At 36.8% G+C, this 15000-nt stretch overlaps 1 protein-coding gene across 4 annotated transcripts in view; it reads left to right on the forward strand.

Annotated features, from left to right (window-relative positions):
- Positions 1-15000, forward strand: part of Atg4b (Autophagy-related 4b) — a 20392-nt gene that overhangs the window by 1918 nt on the left and 3474 nt on the right. For 3 of the 4 annotated variants that reach the window (XM_070145401.1, XM_070145400.1, XM_070145398.1), the window contains exons 2-9: positions 5772-6539; positions 7645-7749; positions 7869-8054; positions 8356-8545; positions 9150-9226; positions 9400-9996; positions 10623-10819; positions 14154-15000. The exon at positions 14154-15000 is cut by the window's right edge and continues 3474 nt beyond it. In XM_070145401.1, the coding sequence (XP_070001502.1) occupies positions 5801-6539; positions 7645-7749; positions 7869-8054; positions 8356-8545; positions 9150-9226; positions 9400-9996; positions 10623-10819; positions 14154-14330 (2268 nt within the window). In that variant the 5' untranslated portion in view covers positions 5772-5800 and the 3' untranslated portion in view covers positions 14331-15000. Of the gene's footprint in view, positions 1-5154; positions 5246-5771; positions 6540-7644; positions 7750-7868; positions 8055-8355; positions 8546-9149; positions 9227-9399; positions 9997-10622; positions 10820-14153 lie in introns of all 4 variants that reach the window. The other variant, XM_070145399.1, reaches the window with a different exon arrangement.

Raw genomic sequence — 15000 nt, forward strand, 5'->3', positions numbered from 1 at the left:
TGACTTTATTGGAAGTGATTATTTGCTTTCACTATTGGCCTTGCTTTTCTGCAGTCATTTCTTGTGCTTAGAATCTGTTAGTGGTCTGCATCAAACATATTACTTAAGAATATGGCAAGAAACATAAAATTAAGGGAATGTAATGCATGGTACTATATATATATGTATGAATCTGCATATTGTTTTTCAATGAACTAACCAGATAGATAGATTAGTGTACCATAGTATAGTGGGTTCCCAACCTTGGGGCCATGACCTCCAGGGGGCCCAAAGGGTACTTTCTAGGAGCCGTGGAACAATATGTAAATTATGACACCAAATTCAACAATTAAACTTTACCTGCATATAAATTGGAATCTTTCTCTAAAGTGTTCTTGCCCTGTAGCTACTGACCCCATTACACTAGTTATAACAAGTAATAACTGAATCTGAAAAGATGACCGACACTGAAGGGGCAATGGACATTATTACATATTGGTCGGGGGCCACAAAATGAAAAAGGTTGGGAACCATTGGTCTAGTGAGTAGCAACACCATTACTCTTGCAAAAGAAAATTAGAATAGGTTCATACATTTTACACCTGTGACATTTCCTTACCAAGCAAATATGAAGAAATTTGTGTAGAATGTAGATTATGATTTGGTATACTTTTATGTAAGTACTGCATTAAGATGGGGAAAATATAGTGATACTCGTATAAAAGGGAAAAAGTATACTCACTGATACATAAAATAATCTCTAGAGGCAAAGAATAATGTCAAAAATAATGAAAACAGGTCATGACAAATGCTGCATTCCAGACTGGAAACTTCATAGCATGCATGCAGCTGGTTGCAGTCTTTTCTTTTTTTTTACTGTGCAGTTCTCCCTTTCTTATTGTTGCATGCGCAAAGTAGTCAAAGTACTTGTTTACTGCACACCATGGAATGGCTCAAGCGTGGATCTTTGGACAAACTGAAAATTTAAATGCACAATTTCCGACTCTTGAAAATAACTTGCCCACGCGTGTAAGATTTCTAGTCTGAGCAGCATGGAGACCAAGTATATGACAATTGGGTCTGAGGCAGATCTCTTAGTTGGGAAGTACAATGTCTGGTTAGGGTTAGGAAGGATTATGGTTCATACTGTGATGTTTATGGATTCCCATGATTGTCCCCAAGATTGTTGGCTGAAGTAATAGGTACTTAGTTTCTAAAGGGTGCACTCATTTTGTAAACAATTTACCAATACTTTTGACTTTTTTCCTGAGTTGGTCATTTTCAATGAAAAACAATTACAGATTTACATATATTACACTTTGAATGATTTTTAAAATATAATAATTGCAAAGATGGATTACTAAGAAAAAAAAGTTTTAATGCCAAAGTAGAAAAAGAATTAGGTTAATATTCATGGGATTAATGTTTATGCAGGCCTCGTGCTTAAGTCTTTTTTAACTAGCCCACCTGGCTAGTAATATTATTTTTTTACTAGCCTGCAGCAAGTTTTATGAGCTCCAATATTGACTTTAATACAAGAGTTATCAAACACTGGCTTGTTGAATTAAAGTAAGAGATTATCAATGAATTCATAGTAAGATCTTACTCTAACAAGTTCCAGGTCCACTCTTTTCTTGGAGTGAAACCTGTTTAATCATCTGTGATTGTCTACTTTTTACTAGTCCACTGGGCTAAGTAGTGCATTATGCTAGCCCATGGCTGGTTTAACTAGACAATGACTCGGGCTAGTGTTGAAATTGAGCCCAGTTTGTGGTATGGATGCACTAAGTTAGGGCAAATTGAAGATGATATTCTTGTAGAGGACAAACAGAAAACAGAAAAGATTACATCCAGCTGCGTGTGCACCATAATGTTTCCAGTCTGGGCAGTCAGGCATGCCCAGTCATGGCAACTTAGACTGATGAATAAATTTTTTGACTTGGAGGTGGGGACTGTAAAGAATTACCCCGTATGGTACGGACATACTAAGATAGAGCAAATTAAAGATGACATGCTTATAGAGGACAAAAAGTTGCATTTGGTAGTTCAAGAAATAATCTGCACACATGAACAATAATGCTGCTCACAGCCTTAACCCACTCGGTGCCCTCAGGCTTCAGCTCTGTCTTGCCATGCATACCAAAGTGAAGACAGTGAAGTGAAGTATTTGCGGGGAAGTGGAGCCCCCCTTGGGTAGTGCTGGGAAAGAACCTATAGTCAAGGCAACTAAAATTCTTGAAAAAAAAAAAAAAAAAAAAAATGTGACATGGAATTGGGGATTTAGTCTCTGGCAAATGCATCCCTATTGTAATGAATTACAAAATAATGTATAGGTTGGCACATCCACTGTAAGGTAAATGTTTAGAAACATTTTTGATACTTTCAGACTTTCCTTGCATTCATATCTATCATGTTCAATCCATGTCTTCTTGAAACTTCCTGTGATGAGTTTATACAAACTAAGTCCAGTGAGACAGTGTTACATTGTCAAGCTGTTACTACACTTCATGTTATAGCAAAGGTCAAGAAACCTTTAACACTTATATGCCAGCAAGACAAAGTTTGGGAATTATTCGCTATTTGACACTAAATGGTCAGGCGAGGTTATAAGCTTTATCATGCCCGATATTATTTTGAAAGGTTGATTTACCACTTTTTGAGCACAAGTTTGGTTTGATGATAGTGCTTTTTTCTACATATTTATCCATTTTCATTTAATCGTTAATGTTCAGATGCAGTGCTTATCAACCTGGGTAGTAGTGCATGTATTTCATATTCCTGATGTATAATTGCTAAAAGGAAATTCTTGATAATTCTTTTACTCAATGGTGATATATAGTCCTATATATTAGGGACTGTTTAGTAAAGGACCTCTGAGGAAAAGTAAAAAGGGTAAGAACTACTGCTCTGTAGCGAATCTTGCTGCACTTATTAGACATTTTTTTTATTGTATTTAATGGCTATATTATCATTTTATCTCTTAGCTTTTGGAAATGTATATGCATTAATTCCACTGTTGCAAGTTCATACTCCACTATACATTACAGACACCTTAGTGTTGAAAGTCCATTTACCAGTGTCAAATTAAGTTGAATTGATGTTGTTGCCAGAACTGTAATTGATATTTGTTCACATGTGTTTTGAATTATATTTTATGTTTCTTTTGCAATGTCGTCATGAGTGTGTGTCTATAATGTCTTTTGCTCTACAGTTATAGTCTTGTGGTACATCTTAACTTGAGGATTGAGATTGCTAACTGGAATAGACGAATGTTGCTACAATATTCAGATTTTAAGAGATATATGTTCATTGTCTCATTTATATGTCAAGTTTGAATGATATAATACCACATTCACACAGATATATAACTTTTCCTAGTAGAATTCAAAGCTATTTATTCTAGGCAGTTACCAGAGGGAGCAGCACAATATCACTTGAACCCCATTAACCCACTATAAGAATTATTCAAACTGAAGCAAAGAAGCTTTTTTCTTTGCATACAATATCCATGTTACCGTCCATTTATTTATACAAGGTATGTTCACATTTTATAATCAGACCTATGATGTTCAATATTCCTGACAAAATCAGAAATGATATAATGAATGTAGGCTTTAAGAATTGAGATAGAGTTTTAGAAATAAGCCTTCTTATTTCTTATTATTTATTTTGTAGCGAATCTTTAATTAGCACAAAAAAATGGACCAAATATATTGCACAATAAATAATGGATAACTCTTAACATACTGATATATTGTGTATCATTATGATAAAACTCTCTAAATAGAGAGTATTGTTATGCAGAAAAGAGGGGAAATGCTTATGAAAATAGGTACTAAGTAGGTAAATAAATCATCTCAAGACATCATCAGCCATTATTTATGAGTGTATACATTTGTTATAAACATTTAATGTTGATATTATCATTATCAGAAAATGGCAAATATGAAGTGGGGTAAGTATAATTGATAACAAATAATTTGAAGAAAGAATCTCTGATTGGAAGAAAGACAGTAACTATCAAACCTATTCCCATTACTAAAATTCCTTCAGAAAGTAACATCATATGAAGACAATTTGAGTGAATCAGTGTTGCATATTGGCTTGAGGAATTCCTAGTCTTCATATACTAGTGATGGCAAAGAACAAAAGTATGGGTACCTTAACCCTATGATGATGGGGCCTAAATTTTGAGGGATGTGATATTACTCAACAGTAGACTTTGTGGCTAGGCCTAAGCTGTACATAGCCAGCCCACCCATTGCGAGTCATGACATGTATATATGTCATAGAACATTATGTACTGACAGCTATAGTTGTACCAGTCACTGAAGAGTTAAGTTCCATAACATTATGTACTGGCGGCTATAGTTGTACCAGTCACTGAAGAGTTAAGTTCCATGTTCTGTATGCAGATGTGCCTATAACTCAGCTTGAATATTGCGGTTATAATATTTAAGAGACACCTTTCTGTGCTCTCTCCATATCAACTTGAAACATGCTATGACCTGTGATGGAATCATTAATTTAATAACAAACTTGATAATGGTGCAGTGTCAGTTGATCACTGTGGCCTCCATGATCCTAACTTGTAGATAAATAGCCAAGGAGGTTTTCAATTTCTTCTTTGCCACTATATAAGTGATTGAGGCTTTTTCTTTGTGGCAGAGGCCTTGATAACAATCACTAAGCTTGTGTTGGTTACTTAAGTAGCTTCTTAATGTTTCCTCCTCTTTTTTTAAACTCATTCATGCTTCACACACACACACACACACACACACACACACACACACACACACACACACACACACACACACACACACACACACACACACACACACACACACACACACACACACACACACATATATATATAGTTTAAAAAGAGGCCCAGTTACAGAAGGACCCTAAATCTAGTAATGTACCAGATTTAAATTTGTTAAGATTTTTTTTTCTCTCTCTCTCTTTCCGTTTCTTTTTCTTTGTAATTCTGTTGGAATGGTGTAAACCAAATACTTAACCATAAAGTGACATGTTGTGTATGAGATTTATCAGATGTTTATTCCTTTTTTTTTTAGTATGGATTTAATTATTCTTTAGAAAATAACGATTGGTAGAATTTAGTTGAGGGTTGATTTTCCCTTTCTTTTCCATGCATCACTGTGTTCCTCAAAGGTGTCAGTCTGCGGAGCAAGTGATGTGCATTTGTATGTGCTTTGGGCACAGAGTTCAGACAATAGTCCTAAGTCAGCAGCTTGGTAAACATGTAAGTTTTTATCTTGACACTACTAAATGCTGTGATTGTCACCAGTGCTGTGGGTGTGTGAAGTTCCTCATACAAACATAAATGTTTTGGCTTGCGATGACAGGCTTTACTAACTCAAGTGCAAATGGTAGTTTGTTCTCCTGCGATTTATTTTTGTTTTAGTTTTGTTTTTGATTTATTTACTTTTTTATATCTATGTAAATCAGGATATCCAGCAGTGTCTGAATCCGTGATTTTTCAAGATCCTGTGTGCCCTAATGCTAATGTGGCTGGTGTTTGTTTTAAGAAAAAAAGAAAATGTGTATATATTCCTGCATATGTGTGTGATCATACAGTTGATATATGCCAGAATTATTTATTGATCATAGCATTACATCAAGTTAAGTCTTAGGAAATAGTGATCAAAGGGATTTTAAAGATATATGTTTTTAATTTTTTGTTTAGTTTTAACCTATTTGAAATTGATATTATTATTATGATTAACATAATTGTTTTCCACTCATCAATTCTGATTTTTCCCCATCAGGTGTATCCACACCTCAAGGCCAATGAAGGATGTTGCCGAGCATACAATCGGTAGCTAGCAGGCATGGTAGTCCTAATCGCCAGCACAAGAGGTCGTCATCAAGTGGCGGCTTCTTTGAAGAACCAGTAGTGCCAATTCCCATGGCCAAAGAATGTACAGAAAGTACCGAATCTAGTCAAACACGCAATCATCCCAGCGGACAAAAGCCAAGATATGTTGCTGAGGGTATGAATGGATCTGCAACAAATGATGGAAGAAAGCCAACAAGAGTCAAACTAAAGAAGGCTCTGAGTCCCAACCACAAGCCGAGTCACTTCTTTGTCCGGACAGCTGGAGGCATGAGTGTGTCTGTTCCAGAATTGTCACCAGAAGTAAACATGTCAGTCAAAGATCAAATTAATTTCATCCCATCAGACCCAGTCCCGCAGCTTGATGGCAATTCCTTAAGCCAAAATGAAAGCCCATCGGTGGAAGGGGCTTCAAAGAATGAGACTAATAGAGCGCAGACTTACTTACCCCTTAGTGTTGAACTTGTGGCTGGCCGAGGGCAGACCAGTATGCCCAGTGATGGCAACAAAAACAGTGGAAGTGGTGCAAAGGTGAGGAGTTTGCCTCCATCCCATACCCTGGCCATGTCTGCCTCCTTGATCAAGTCCTACTTCAGCTCAGGGCCAGAGAAGCAGCAGTCTAAGAGTGCAGGATCTACTCCTGACACTGAGACATCGGTCAAGACAAAGATGATTGGCCTATGGAATAATGTGAAATATGGTAAGCGTAAAGACTCTCTTTAGAATAGATAGGTAAATAAGAAGTAACAAGATTGCTTAAAAAATTATTTGAAATATCCATTGTTTGGATATTGTCATTAGACTGGCCTGCCACTAGACTATGGTAGTCACATAAATAGCTTGAAAATTATATAAGGTAAAGAAAATAAGTATATGTGGAAGTCACATCACTGTCTTGATCAATGTGGTGAAATAAAGATTTATTGGTCTTCACAGAAATACACAAATGCAGTAAAATTAATTTCTGATCAATGAAAATTATCATAGTAATTTCATATTTAAAGCACAGTTCATATGTCTATAATTTATCTATGTCATTGTACACTTCACAGTGATCATTGTTTTATTTTGAGGGCCAAAGAGTTATGACTTGAGAGCTCAAATCACAAAAAGCCTCTCAACTTTTCACACACAAAAAAAAATCCAAAATATATCATACAGGCATAAGTATTTAGACATAATTGGTATTTATAGTGATGTAATGTAGTTGACCACTCACATGAAGGGGTGTACAGGTGAAGGATGCCCACATTCAGCACTGTACTATTAAGAGTTTTTCAAGTGTAGCTACCTGAGTGTTTTTAAATACTTTGTATATTTTATTTATATATGATATATACATATATATTTTTCTATTACTCTTTATTATTTGTTTTTCTTACCAGTGCTGAATGTGAAAGCTATTGGATGAAGGGGTCTCAACAGTATAAACAAAAAGTAGAGAACATGAATACTTACAACCCATTCCAGTGAGACTGAGAGGGAAATGGGAGTCAGAGACAGACATACCAAGGGGAAAATTAATCACCCTATAAGGAGGGAATCTATGTGTTTTGTTGAGATGAAATACTGTGCTTGTGTGTGTGTCTGTGTTTGTATGCAAATAATTTCAGAACTAGACCCTAAGAAGTTTACCCAAGCAATATGCCAATCCTGGACTAGAACGAGGAAAATGGTTTTAATATTTGATTAAGCCAAGAGGGCAATCAGCTCGTTGACATTATGTGAAAACTATTGTGGTGTGAATTATGGATGTCTTTGAAGGTATTTAAATGTATGGCCATATTTTTCATTTCTCCACACAGGATGGACAGTCAACCTCAAAACAAACTTTTCTCGAGATGCTCCAGTCTATCTCCTCGGACGTGTGTATCATAAAAGCTTTGGAGACATGGAGAATTCTGAAGAAGGTAAGATTCTTTTTATACCAAAGAATATAGAATATATATTATGAAAAGTTTGCCATGTATTGTTTGTAAATATTAAAGCATATAAAAACAAATTGATAACATTATTTTACCAATTGCAGAGCTAGAACAGCATGGGATAGAAGCTTTCAAAAAGCACTTCCACAGCCTCATCTGGTGTACATACAGACGACAGTTCCCAACTCTTCAGAACTCCACTTTGACCACGGACTGTGGGTGGGGCTGTATGCTGCGTTCTGGACAGATGATGCTTGCCCATGCCCTTATCCGACACTTCCTAACTCGGGGTAAGCCAGAAGCTTAAGGGTGAAATGGGGGTTTGAATTTTTTATGTAATAAAGACATGAGTGATGTAAGTTTCATGATAAAGGATAAATTTCCTGTCTTTTTATTCATTAATTTTACAAGAATTCTATGAAAATCTCCACTTCTCTGTCAAGAGGTGGAGCTTTTTTTTTTTTTCTTTTTTTTTCTTTTTCAGATTAGATGATTGAGAAGATCTCTTGTCTAATTATTGATAAGTGCCTTATACATGAAGTTAACAATTATAGAATTACACTGTTAATAATTTCCACAACCTTTAAACAGAGTGGAGATATGATAAACATATAACGGATGGCCCAGAGGAGGAAATTCACCGCAGCATCGTGAGATGGCTGGGCGACTCCCCTTCTCCTGACTGCCCTCTGTCACTCCATAACTTAGTTCATTTTGGCCATAAATTAGGGAAGAAAGCTGGTGACTGGTATGGGCCAGCATCTGTTGCTTATATATTTAAGTAAGTATTTTCTTTCTATGAATCTATATCTATGTATATGTATATGTTTATGTGTATATAATATATATATATATATATATATATATATATATATATATATATATATATATATATATATATATATAAATATAAATATATAAATATATATATATAAATATATATATATATATATATATATATATATATATATATATATATATATATATATATATATATATATATATATATATATATATATATATATATATATATATATATATATATATATATATATATATATATATATAAACATACACACACAAACGCGTGCTTACATATATGTATATATACATATATATAAATGTACATATATATATATATATATATATATATATATATATATATATATATATATATATATAAATGTACATATAAATATATATGTTCTTATTATGTATGATAAAATTCTCAAATAACTATTATAAAATGAAAATGCTTGGTAGCCTAAGTATCTGATGACTAACTTGCATGAGTTGGCATATTGTAATGCTGCTTTTATAGAAATATTCAATATATTTGATATTCTTAGAAAAATAGTATGTAACCAAAGATCTGCAAATTTCAGAGAAGCTGTAGAGATGGGCTCTAAGTATATCAAAGACTTACAGAGGATTTGTATCTATGTTGCTCAGGATTGTGCAGGTAAGAATGCTTTATTATCATTATCACTTTTGATAGTTATTTTAGAAATATGAGTATATAAACATTAGTGGATTTGAATACAGAATGCTCTTAAAACTGATGTTTAAATATATTATTTGATTTTATCTTTAATTTTAATCAGTACTCTCAAATTTGCTTCAACTTTGTTACAGTCTATATACAGGATGTTTTGGACCTATGCTCAACTTCATGTCTGTGCAACAAGGGTAAACTCACACAGACTGCGAAGGAGGCAGAAGCGTGGAGACTCCGCATGAGACAGATGGGGAAGTCAGGCAGAAACTACCTGGATCAGTCGTCCCAGTGGGGGCATGTGGAGTCTTCTGGAAGAGATAGCAATAGAGTGAATGGCCAAGAAAATCACATGAACGGTACAAAGAGAGAGGGTCAGAATGAAAAGCTCAGCAGTGAAAACCTGGCAGGGGACATAGCCCGCGTGAATGCAGGGGCAGCTTCACTCCTAGATGAAAATCATTACCTATCCTTCAGAGACTTGGAAAGGGTTAAACATTTGAATTCGAGTGCTGGCCACAAGGATGTGAAAAAGCTCCCGGAAAAAGGCACTTCTAATGCCTGTCCTGAATGTGATAACTGGAGATCTGTGTTGATAATGGTTCCTGTTAGACTAGGTGGAGAAGGATTGAATCCCATATACGAGTCTTGCCTTTATGCATTGTTCACCCATGACCTATGCATTGGTATCATCGGAGGACGTCCTAAACACTCCCTCTACTTCGTTGGATTTCAAGGTAAATTTTCAGAATGCGTATTCTGTTGCACAATATTTTTTGATGCCACGTTTTTCTGTTTTTAAGGTGATTTATCACTTCTTTTTAGATTAATTTGTATAAGAATAGTATATACAGAAAACATGTATTACTGCACTGTCCTATCAATAGAACATTACATAAAATATTAAACAAAGCAAGTTCATCTTTTAATATTTCTTGATACTGCATCCTTGTTTCATTTTCAGAAGAGAGGAAAGTAATTTCTATGATGGAGCAATAGCACTCTAATGCTTGCTATTTTAATCCCAGTTCTTCTATTTATCTTTCCTTTATTTGGTTATCTAGGAAATTAGTATGCATAATTATAATATGCTCTAAACATTTTATTAGAATGTATAAACCTTCTTGTATATGAATATGTATACATATATATATATATACACATACGTGTGTGTGTGTGTGTGTGTGTGTGTGTGTGTGTGTGTGTGTGTGTGTGTGTGTGTGTGTGTGTGTGTGTGTGTGTGTGTGTGTGTGTGTGTGTGTGTGTGTGTGTGTGTGTAGAAATATGTATATGTATGTATGTATATGTATGTAAGTATATACTTTTTTTTATTACCTCTTTCTTTTTCTTTTTTCTATGATAGAAGAATCGTTGATCCACCTGGATCCTCACCTCTGCCAAGATGCTGTGATGGTCACCCAGCCAGTCTTCCCCGTCTCTTCCTACCATTGCTCCTCCCCTCGCAAAATGGCCCTCTCTCGCATGGACCCTTCAGCCACTTTAGGTTTTTATTGCCACTCCAGAACTGATTTTCTCCGTTTGATGGAAGAATTACCAGAGGTAAGGTAACTCACTCACTCACTCACTCACTCACTCACTCACTCACTCACTCACTCACTCACTCACTCACTCACTCACTCACTCGCTCACTCACTCACTCACGCACACACACACACACACACACACACACACACACACACACACACACACACACACACACACACACACACACACACACACACACTCTGTCTCTCTCTCTCTCTCTCTCTGTCTCTCTCTGTCTCCCTCCTTCTCCCTCCTTCTCCCTCTCTCTCTCTCTCTCTCTCTCTCTCTCTCTCTCTCTCTCTCTCTACCTGCAGTGACACTAGAAACACCTCTCTTGTGCTTGATGGTTGGTAATGAAGTAAAGAAAAAATCAATGGGCTTCAAAACTTATAAGGATTGAATTAAACTTGGGTTTAAAATTTGGCAAGTGGGCCATAAACGCAGGGTTGGTAGTCCACATACAATTTCCCCTGTTTGTGACGGAAAGGCTGGCTTTTTGTCATGAGCAACCTCTGGGAGCCATGGGCATGGTATTCCTTTGGTTAGTTGCTTAGCCTTTACCCCTTTTGGGGATCCTGAGGGTAGACCATTTCTTTTCTCCATTTTTCTTGGGCTCACCATTGCCCGTAATGAAGATTTTTTACCTCTATAAGGTTTTCTGACCAGTAACTCTCCTTTGACCACAGCTCTGACCACTGATACTAATACCCCATCCTTAATGTTTGCTGAAAACTCTTATCAATTCCGAACTACCCAGGTCATTACTCAACCTTTAGAATGCAGCCTTTCCTACCCTCTCCAAATATTCTCCACTCAATCTACAAATGCATCCACCACTGCAAACCTTTTGAGTATTTTCTTTGACCCAGCCAAGTAGGTTTGATTCTTTGTGATTCCCCCCCACAGCCCCTTACTCTGATAATACCCTTCTCTTCCAATAATGTCTTCAAAAACAAGTAGGCAAAGTTTCCTTTTGTAGTTGTTCCAATCCTTCGTGCAGTGTCACAGTTACATCTGAATCCCAAGCTCGTGCACTATGTACCCTGACTGACCTCACTGGCAAACCTAGTCCTGCCAAACCTCACTCTTCTCTTGATATTTATACTGGAACTGTTTCAGTCTCCCCAAGTGATTGTCTTATCTACAACAAAAACTGGTCAGACTGCAAAAATGACCTACTTGCCTGCCTTATTGATGATAATGTAGTGGCAGTACATTACTACACTATTCCTCCAAGAGGCTAGTATTGCTAAGATTAGCTTCCATAGACATGACCTCCCCCATGAAGTTTATATTGGTGGATTATCCTGCCTAGTCCGGTGATATTGATCCCTTCCTCGTCAATGTCAGAAATGTTGGTATTTTGGCCAACCAGCCAAATACTGTTACTCCACTGCCCACTGCCCTCTATGTACCCAACCTGGTCATGACCGTTCAAATTGCTCTGCTCAGTCACATACATATGCCAGTTGTGGTGGCTCCCATACTGTATTTTATAGGAGCTGCCCTATGTGTTTGAATGTGAGGTAGCAGTTCCCGCCAGACAGGGAGCATTGTGACGAGGTTTTTCTCTCTCTACCTATTTCAAAACAGACCTTTCCTCTGCTCCTCTCCAATCTTCTAAAGATGTCTCAGCATCTCCCCTAATATCTCTTCCTCTACCCCAAACCATCCTACCTCTACTCCCCTTCTCCCCAAAATCCTTTTCCAGTCTAAATCCAGATACTCCAATTTCTACCACTTCCCCGATGCCTACCCCTCCTCCTCACTTTACCTGTCGCACCAGACATCCTAAACATTCCACTCCACCTTTGCCTATTACATCCTCTCAGCATCTCCCCTAATATCTCTTCCTCTACCCCAAACCATCCTACCTCTACTCCCCTTCTCCCCAAAATCCTTTTCCAGTCTAAATCCAGATACTCCAATTTCTACCACTTCCCCGATGCCTACCCCTCCTCCTCACTTTACCTGTCGCACCAGACAACCTAAACATTCCACTCCACCTTTGCCTATTACATCCTCTCCTACATCCTTCTCTTCCTCTGCTCGTCGGCTATCTATCACCTCTTCTCCTCACAAGAAAACCTTTGTTTCTCATTCCTCTTCACCCAACTCCCCTCCAGAAACTCTTGAAGACATCCAAAACTTATTAAAGATGACCCAAGGGATCACTCTGCTCCCTCATCCACCCTCCAATCCCTCCCTATTCGCCCTACATTTAGAGTATTAGCTGATATCCATCCTCCTCCTCCTCCTCCTCAATTACCCCCTATCCCCCTTCCTCCCACAATCTCCCAATACACCTCATCCTCTCTTTCTCTATATGCACCATCCCTTCTTCATTCCCCATTATCCTTACTGCTCCCGCCGGAATGCTCATATGAATCCCTTCTGTCGTAACAGTGCCCTCCTCCTGACACTCATCCTGATACTTCACCTTCCTCAGTCCCCTTTCTCTCCTCCTCTTATATCTCCAACAGCCATCTCTGTTTGAACAATATCCGTATTCTTTCCCTAGTCTCAGATACATTCCATTACATTCAATCACTCTACCCCCTTAACCCTTCCTTTTTTCTACTAACCTGTGCTTTACTTCAGTTGCTCCCCTTTTTACTCTTTTTGCTACCATGCTATCCAACAAGGCTTTCTAATCTGTGACATCTAACTCATTTTATCCTAATCTTTAAATCTTCTTTACCCTTTTTGTCACAACAGTTTACCATAGTGCTCTATGACTTTTGATGTCTAGCACATTTATTTGTTTCAACTATTAAAAATTAATCATTTTCATGTGGAAGATTTAGGAAAATGCTTTTGGGTGGGGTTAGGGAACACTCCCCATGAGAGAAGCCTGAGAAATATGTAATTGTGGTATAAGCTTTTTTTTCTTTCTTTCTTTCTTTTTTTTAATCACATTTGACCCCCCACCCCACCCCTTCCTCCCATGTGAGATGGTCCCCTGAAATCTTCTTAGTAACAAATCTTGTATACTGATCAGAAATGAGGCTGAATCTGGATGCTTTACTACCCGCATGTGGCCCAAAATAGGGGCTTACTTGAGCAGCCACTCTGACAAAGTGTGGTGACAAGACTCTGTGTGTCCCCTTTTGTAATGTTATTTTCTTTGTCTGCCTTAGCAGTTTTAACTTTTTTGCCATTTTTCAATGTTTGTATTTGTCATTTTATTTGCTTTATCCAGATGGTAATAAATTATTTTACTTGCACAAGCTCCATATCATCTCTTAAGGTAATTAATAACAAAATTTATAGAGCTTACATTTTTTTTATTTTAAAAACTACTTGTAGGAGGCAGCAGTTTAATATCTAGCACGTTCTGACTTTTCAGATTTTAACTCCCAAACAACCAGGATTCGACTATCCTATATTTGAGTTTGTGGATGGCCGTTGCGAAGACACAGATGCCTGCACACGCCAAGTGTCCACTGAGGACCAAATGGCAGCTTCATTACCACGGGACACTCCGCTCCTTCCTCAGGATTCTGAGGAATTTGTTTTTCTCTAGCATGTCACAATATGGATAGGGATTTATGTTGTAAAGTAATTATGATCACCATTCTCCCAGGTTGGTGAGTCAATTAGGAGTGTGAAGCATGGATGTCATAGTCAGGACAGGAGAGTTCAGCATAGACTATAGAATGCTAGAAACCTTGAACAGGGAATTTAAAGAAAAGGAAAAGAAACGGTTGTTGTTTTTTATGTTTGTTTTTGTTTTGGAGGATATGTTTAGGATTTGGAAAATATATGTTAACCAATTGAATAATTTTCCTCCTTTTTGTGACCCTTCTTTTCTCTTTATTTCGTTATATTTATTTAGCCACTGATTTATTTTTCTTTTGCACCCTGCTTTTTCTCTTTTTTCTTTATATTTATGTAGCTTTAATAGTATGATAATTCAGTGTTCATCATGAGAACATATGTTTGATTATTTTTTAAAGGGCTAAAATAGTGTTATTAGGCAAGTAAAGCTGGTTTATTTGTTGACACTGTGCTGTCAAATGTAGTGTTTTCATATGAAGCCGTCCTATAAGGTGTATAGTTAGTTCTGAGATGCGAGGAAGCCTTGGAAAGCTACGTGAAGTGTGGAGATTGATGAAAATATCAGTAGATTGATAAATCTCTTTGTGATAGTGAAAGAGTGGGTATATGGTTTTAAATGATTGATTTATTGATTA

This window comes from Penaeus vannamei, chromosome 33, assembly GCF_042767895.1.
Source record: "Penaeus vannamei isolate JL-2024 chromosome 33, ASM4276789v1, whole genome shotgun sequence".
NCBI lineage: Eukaryota > Metazoa > Arthropoda > Malacostraca > Decapoda > Penaeidae > Penaeus > Penaeus vannamei.